At 35.5% G+C, this 8,039-nt stretch overlaps 1 protein-coding gene across 1 annotated transcript in view; it reads right to left on the bottom strand.

Moving 5' to 3' along the window:
- Nucleotide 1: 1 nt before the first annotated feature.
- The window catches only part of CNTN3 (contactin 3 (plasmacytoma associated)), a 256,477-nt gene continuing 248,439 nt past the window's right edge, over nucleotides 2–8,039 (bottom strand). Inside the window, exons 19-21 of the mRNA XM_012652863.1 lie at nucleotides 2,919–3,031; nucleotides 2,129–2,297; nucleotides 2–117 (exon numbers count right to left, since the gene is read on the bottom strand). Coding sequence (XP_012508317.1) covers nucleotides 17–117; nucleotides 2,129–2,297; nucleotides 2,919–3,031 — 383 coding nt within the window. The 3' untranslated portion in view covers nucleotides 2–16. The remainder of the gene's footprint in view (nucleotides 118–2,128; nucleotides 2,298–2,918; nucleotides 3,032–8,039) is intronic.

The following is an 8,039-nucleotide window of genomic DNA, read 5'->3' as shown; positions in this document are numbered from 1 at the left end:
TAAAAAAGAGTTAATATCACCACAGGGCATTTACAATAAAGAACAGGACTACAGGCATATAACTTGATATAGGGTGCACACTGGAGATGGCTGACGTGGATCCTCTTGCATCCATATCTGCCAAAGATGACAAAGAGCTCATTAATACGGACAGCACCAATATGCAAGCAGGGTACCAGAGACTGAATGTTTGTGTCCTCCCCCAAATTCACATGTCGACATCCTAACCTCCGATGTGATAGTATTAGAAAGTGGGGCCTTTGAGAGGTGGTGAGTGGAATCTGCTGGTACCTTGATCTCAGACTTCCCAGCCTCCAGAACTGTGAGAAAGAGATTCCTTTTGTTTATAAGCCACCTGGTCTATGGAGTTTTGTCATAGCAGCCTGAAGGGATGAAGACACAGGGCAAAAGCAATGGCTCTCCTATCAAAATCACATCATGAACCTACCCTGGGATCACAAGTTGTTATTAGCCTTCATTTTATTCATCAATGTAGCATATACTAGTTGCCAAGAGTATCTATACAAACACTAACGTGTTTGAGTTTTCTTAAATGATTCCAAGCTTTGTTTACCTACTATTATTTAACTTTAATTGAAATTGGAAAAACAACTTAATCATTTTGAAAACAATTATACTTGATCACAAACAATTCTGAGATAATTCAATGGTTTAATTAAAGCAAGCTTCACTGGGTAAGGATTTGGAAAGTCTGTGCTTGTTTCTATTTCACGCATTTTCAGATAAATTATTACATATAATAAAAAGTATCATCTAAAAAAAAGCAATCAATAAAAGCTCCATTTTCATAGAGACGGCCTTGTGTAGTCGCTACTCTATGCAAGCTCAGCAAGACAGCAGATGTCAGATGAAAAGGATACTTTTGACTCAGCAGCCCTAAAATGTTAAAAAATAGTGTCTATCCCTGCAAAAGCATAGAACCTATTTCTTTTAACAGTGCCACTTTGTCCATATTATAATGTTAACTCTATACCGCGCACTATTCAGGGAACAAGAAGCATGTGCTAATAATTTTAAAGCCTAAATTAATCATAATAAACTAAACTTAATTCCTGGTTTCACTCTATTGAGGTGCATACAATTTTAGAAACATCTGTAGTCTGAGAAGGTTTTTACCCTGAAGAACTAAGTTCTAAGTAGTTCCTGTTTTCTTAGTACAGCTTAGTTTGTTTTAGTCTAAGTATAGCTGTCTTTAGGATTCCATAGAAAGATAAAATTCCTCCAAGTTTTCATAGCTCCCTTTCTCTTCAGTTGGTAATGTCAGTCATTTTGTTTTCCAAGATTAAAGACAGAAGTTTCAATCTTGATTGTCCAATACTGTAGATGAGGCTGGTCTCCATGAATGGAAACAGGGAACAAAGTTATTTATGTCTCTAAGAACTACAAAATAGAATAGGAAGACAAAATGGGCTCTTCAGTACTTAAATTGAGGCCAGAAAACACCAGACCTGGGATTTAAAAGTGAAGATAAAATTTCTCCTACCATCGCTATTCATAAAATATATATACCAAAGTCTGTTTCCCTTAACTCTAAAAGTGTAATTTCTGTAGTAAGATAGGTTTCATTTGGATTTTGAAAGGAAAAATCAGTGTGAACTTCTTTTGAATTTACAATTTTTTTAAAAAAGGTGTCTTTTGGTTTGGCCCCATAAGTGGTTTATGACCTTAACAATGTTAATTTTTCTATTTAAAAATTGATAAGACTTATCTATAATTTGTAGGAGGCAAACGACTAGAATGTTAAAGATCTTAAAAACAATGTGTGGGTTCAACATTGCCCTTGAGAAATGCTTAGGGAATGCTCTTTTTATAGGCAATCCAAAGGCAAATTTAGGCGTAGCTCAGAATGAGGGAAAAAAAAAGTCAAATTAATAAAGTTTTCTTAAATAGTTTTTGACATCTTTTCCTTCCGGTTTCATTTTTCTCCCTATTTTGCACCACTCTTGAGGAGTTCCTGCTGCACTCACCTCTCATATTCCAAAACCTCAGCATTTGGATGAAAGGCATGCGGGGAAGAAAAAATGGACGGAGGGACACTGATTGGCTCACCATTGGAAGGTAGTAACACTGACGTAAATAAAGGAAACAATGACTTCAGCCAACTTACTGGTGATTCGTGGAATCCTGATCTGTTCACTACTCGTCCCATCCCCTCCATCTGTTGTGGCTTTGACTTCAATAATGTAGTCCTCTTTAATGGGCAGCAAAAGTTCAGCTGAAGTTTTATTTGTGTTCAGAACTTGCACATGATTTTGACTGCTAGTCCTATAGAAAACCTAAAATGCAGAATAGATACACTTATGTCTTATATTGCCTGCTTTTATTTTCTTCGTAGAACTTGTCACTCTGGAGCTACCTTATTTTGTTTGTCTTTCCATACCCACTAGAAATATAAATTGCATTCACAGCTCTATCAATAGGTCTTAGATTAGGGATTAGAACATAGTAAAATCATACAGTTGTCAAAATTGAAAAGGTGGGGAAGACTGAACTTCTTCCATGAAAGAGCTCAGGTGGGTTGGGTACTGGTGAGGCTAGAGAGAGGGAGGGCAGTGCCATACAGTTGGCATCTCGAATGCCTGCTCAAGCAATCAGAGACAATACTTCTAAGCAGTACGTGGATGAGCATCAAAAGTAGCAAACTGATTAACACACAATCTATACATATTGTGTCCAAAGTTCCCACATGAGCAAAATTATTTAACTTAAATCATATTTAAAAAATAAAAGATATTTTGGCAAAATATCCATTTTATATAAAGCTTGATATCTATGTCAAAATTAGATTATAGAAACCATATCATCAACATTTAGAAACATTCATATAAGCTGAGAGCTTCCCTTGGAAAGTACTGCCAACAGTAGGAAAATAAAGCACTGCAAATGATACCACTTACTTTATATCCTGTTACTTCTGATTCATTCTCCATCGCTTTAACTTGCTCCCAATTAAGTAACACTTTAGTGTCTGTGGCGTTCCAAACAACATTTCCGGGTGGCTGACTGGGAGCTTGAAATGCAAAATGAGACATGAAAACAGATTTGAGCATGGAGTGATATGTTACACAGAGGAGGTAAATGACTATCACAGGAGGTCAGGGGAAGTGGGGCGGTACCTCTTTGGTAATGTATGGTGTATCGACGGAATCAGAAAAACTAAGAGTAGCTATTTCACTTAAACTGTGAGAGCATTCATTTTATCATGCTCATCACATAGTTTAGGGTATTTCACACTTAACTGCACTATATCTCCCGGAAAACACGTTGACAGTGGAGATAAGGAAATTCCTTTATCCACCACTAGAGGAACACTTGATGATGAGCAGAGGGAACTGTTGTGACACACACAGAGCCTGAGAAATTGCCAACTGAGCAGATTACAGTCACAGGAAATGAAGTGTGGATGATTTTTGAGCCAGCCTCGTATGATGAGATGGGCAAAACTGGGAGCAATCAAAAATAAGAATTACTTAGGTTTAGTCCCATGAAGTAATAGCTACACACATGAGAAATGGCAATGGAGAGTCTATATTTTCAAGTCTTCGTTTTCTAAGTTCAAATCAATTTTTGAGAAAAATAAGGCAAAACACCAAAAAGTTAATGAGAATTCCATTAGAGAATTAATGAAACTCTCTGAGGTTTATAAACATGGATTCATAGTTCAATTTCTTCTCACGAACACCAGATAGTAAATGCATGCTGGGTGTCGGGGTGGGAGGTGGTCAGTAGCGTTTGTCAATAGCAACACAGGCGGGGCACTGAAAATTCAGTGTCTTACCGATCACAGAACAACAAACATAATGTTATCCATTGAGCAGTGGCACCACAACTGCCCCAAACAGTGCTGAAATATGTCGTACTTGTGGATTTAACCACAGAATCTGATTTGGTTAACTGAATTTGTAATGGGAAAATGACATAAAAGATTGGCTCTCCACAGAAATTTCTCAACATTGATTCATGCCATGAGGGAAATACAGCTGGACTTACAGATGGGAAGAGCTCAGATACATTCCCATCTAATGACACCACCAAACAAAACTGTATTCCGCGTGGATTCTTGTGCTTACTGTCTCCCTTTTAACATTATTCCATGTTGCTTCAGAATGTTGTGATCTGGTATTAACAATGAGCTTAGGTCAGCTAAGACTGTCCAAGCTGCAATGCTTTGATAACAAACATAAATAAATAATAGCGGTGGCTTAGGGTTGAAATACTAATGACCACGTTCTGGTTGCTCAGCCCAAATGATATGAATGCACAATTGTTAGAATGTATTCCCAAATTCTGTTATTCCCCATGGCCTGACAGCACTATAAAAAGACAAGTTTGATTTGATGCCGCTAAGATATATTTCATCATGGTTTGTTCTACCTCAAGATGACTGCTTGGATGTTATAGAAAGTTTGAGTAATTTTGGTTGAATTACTTATTCTAACACCAGCCTTGAAAGAGAAGTGACTGCAAATATAACATTGGGGTTTATCCTGTTTGAGTCCCAAAATAGATGAGTTGAATGAGTTCAGCCTGAAATAAATACTTTTGAAATGACAACAAGAAAAAAAGAAAAAACAGGAAAAGGGAAAGGAAAGGAAAAAATAAAACGTTTGTTCTCTGTCTGACTGATCTTTTTGAACATAGTGTTTCCTGAGCATCGGATACTCATGCACTATTTTTGCCATTTTTGCTATTTTTAAAAAATTGACTCAATTTAAAAAAAATATTAATATCTATTTTAGCCTTATCTCAATAATATTTATACAATAATGAGCTTGATATACTAGTTACATTTTGGGGGTATTCTCTAAAATAAATAAAGCTAATGCTTCATTTCAAAATTTTAACTATGTTTGTGAACCACCTTAAAATCATCTCTCTTACTACCACTCATAAGAATAACACCATCTGGGAAATTCCGGACCAAACAAACTTTCTTCCATGTTTAAAATTCTACTATTGTATAACTGCGCTTAGTAAACATCTACAATGTGTTAGGCATTTCAGAATGCTCTTCATGTAACATAATTTACTTAATCCTCATTACATTGCATTGCGACAATACCCATTTCTGTACATAGGTCATTTGGACCTAGATAGTTAAAGAAAAAAAAAGATTGTATACCCATATTCATAGTAGCATTATTCATAATACCCAAAGTGTGGAAGCAACTCAACTGTACATTAACAGATGAATGCATAGACAAAATGTGGTGCATATATACAATGGAATGTTATCCAGCCTTAAAAAGGAATGACATTTCTGATACATGCTATAACATCAATGAACTTCGAGGATGTGCTAAATGAAATAAGGTAGTCACAAAAAGACAAATACTGTATGATTCCACTAATATGAGATATTTAGAGTGGTCAAATTCATAGGACGGAAAGTAGAATGGTGGTTGCCAGCGGTTGGGGAAGTAGGAAAAGGGACTTGTTTGATGGTTCTGCCAGATGAAGAAAGTTCTGGAGATCTGCACAGCAATGTGAATATACGTAACACTAATGAGTGGCATGTTTAAAAATGGTTAAGGTGGTAAATTTTATGTTATGTGTACTTTACCATAATTAAAAATTTAGAAAAACTTGCTAAGATATATACCAGTGAGAGGTATTAAGTGGATTCAAAGCAGCTGTTGAATTCCTCTGCTCCTTGGAAAGATAAGTCTTTTTTTTTTTTTTTTTTTTGCCTCTCACTGATGTCAGGCGTGGCCATGGTTCTTACGGTTCCCTGTCTATAGAAACACATTTTTCTCCTTCTTATTGGCATCTCATAGACATGAGGCTTCATCATATGACTTGCTTCGACCAATGGAATAGGAGCAAAAGGGAAATGGTAGCTTTAAGGACCACTGAAAAACATGGTTTGCTTTTCTCGTCTTTCCCTCTGTCATGAGACCAGCATGTCCCAGAGCTTGGCTGTTCCTTCAGTCTGGGTCTTGGAGTGAAGACGGAATGGATCAGATCTGAATCTCACTCATGATAGATGAGTAAGAAATAAACATTTGTAGTTTTAGGCCACTGAGATTTGGGGATTTGTGGAACTCCAACCTGAACTAGCCTAATCTGACTGATATAGCTGTTAAGCTGTATTTAAATGACTCTGAAGCAACACAATGAACTTTGTAAAAGCATGGAGCCATGTCATGAAGTAGGAATGGGCAGGAAATACGTGACAGCTTATCTTTTCTAAAACATCTAATTTTACCTTTTGTAACCTATTCTAACTTTTGTACCTATTCTAACTCATGTGGAAGTGTAAACAAGAATATGTTGATTGAGTTCCAACCTTTATCAGATCTAACTTGATGTGAGGTCTACATTTTGAAATGTTTTGGAAATCATTTGTCAACATTCATATCTTACAGATTTTTTTCTCTGTCAACTCAATTTCTATTGTTGATAGTATGCTAAACTAGGAAAAAAATAGTAAAAGCGAGTTCAAGTCTAGTAAAAGGTGGAATATCAATTGATTTATAGCACAATGCTAATTGACAGGCTATAAAATTATTTAAATAATGTAAAATGTTACATAGAAAAATATTATCTTGAAAAATTTTTATTGTTATTGTTCCTCATGATCGTCTGTGCATTCGACTTTCAGACTCCTTGACATCAGCTTTATAAATTTTGCTTTATAAAGTGATTACTATCATATTATCATGATTGGTGAAGCTGAGAAGCAGGGAATATAAGATATGTCCATCAACAGGAAAATGGCTAAATAAACTGTGGTGTTTATCACAGTGGAATATTATACACACATAGCTATGATACAGTATACAGGTAACTAACTATACAGCATAATCTCCACTGTATAAACATTCCATAGAACATAAGTCTGGAAAGAAAGACAGAGGATATTAATGAAGATATAAGTGATAAGATTATGGGTGATTTTTATTTTATTCTCTATGATTTTCTTTTTTCCCAAATTTTCTACAATGACTATGTTTTCCTTTATATAATAAAAAAGTGGAGGTTGTGAAATTAAAGAATATTATTTTCCAGAGTTTTTCAATGGTGATGTCTCCACAGTGGTTACAGTGAAGCTGGCATCTGCTTTCAAAATATGAAATTTGAAAAACATATACTTGCTGTGTGGTTAATTATACAAAACTCAGTATGTTTCTTGACTCTTTTTTCCTTGGTCACCTTATGGTAATAAGATGACTTACATGATAAATGGTTGTTATCACCAGTAGCTAGAAAGTACACTTTGCACTTGGGCTTCACTTAAGATGATCATTAACATTTGTAATTAAGCTGCTTAAACACGCAGCATTGTGCAAAAGTCAAGTAACCAAAAACCACTTTCTCCCCAATAATGAGATGTATTTGTCTTGGAATCACTGAAACTGTTATTATTCGATATAATTTCTTATCATAGGAAATTGACTCGGTATTTTAAAACACAACAAAAACATCTACTTTTCAACTCATAGGAAACTCAGAAAACACTGGCCTTAAGGTCCAACCTAGAACACCAGGAAAGGTCTATCTTTGACTTTTGGTTTTCAACGTCTGGGAATTTCCTTGAACAAAATTTCTCCTTCTTTGGATAATAAAAATATTTGAGACTGTTAACTATAAGGAGAACATTTACAATTGTCTAGAGGATTCATAGGCAAGTGGGGCAGATTTTCAAAATATGCCAAAGCTCTTACAAAATAAGTTCATAAGATTTGCACATTTAGCCAGAGAACTTACTTGATTCTATATTAGCTAAAATTTCCTGTTTTAATTCTGGTAAAGATATTGTTATATTTCTTCACAGCTAACAAAATCTGGAATGACTTTGTTGAAGCCTATAGACAGGGAAAAAAACACTCCTAAATTTGAGGAATGCACATTAATAAGCAGTGTATTCCATCACTGTATGTGTGATTTGTGGTGTGTCATACACAAAGATGATTAAGTCGCATGTATGTGTGGGATGTGATACTCAGAAAAGTCAACCAATAGCATTCAGTCACCTAGAGAGAAATTCCCTTTTGCTCTTCCCATGTCTTTGAAGA

The sequence above is a fragment of the Propithecus coquereli genome, unplaced genomic scaffold (genome assembly GCF_000956105.1).
Source record: "Propithecus coquereli isolate 6110/MARCELLA unplaced genomic scaffold, Pcoq_1.0 Scaffold400, whole genome shotgun sequence".
Classification (NCBI taxonomy): Eukaryota; Metazoa; Chordata; class Mammalia; order Primates; family Indriidae; genus Propithecus; species Propithecus coquereli.
The sequence above is the reverse complement of the archived record's forward strand: the minus strand, read 5'-3'. Positions and strand labels throughout refer to the sequence as shown.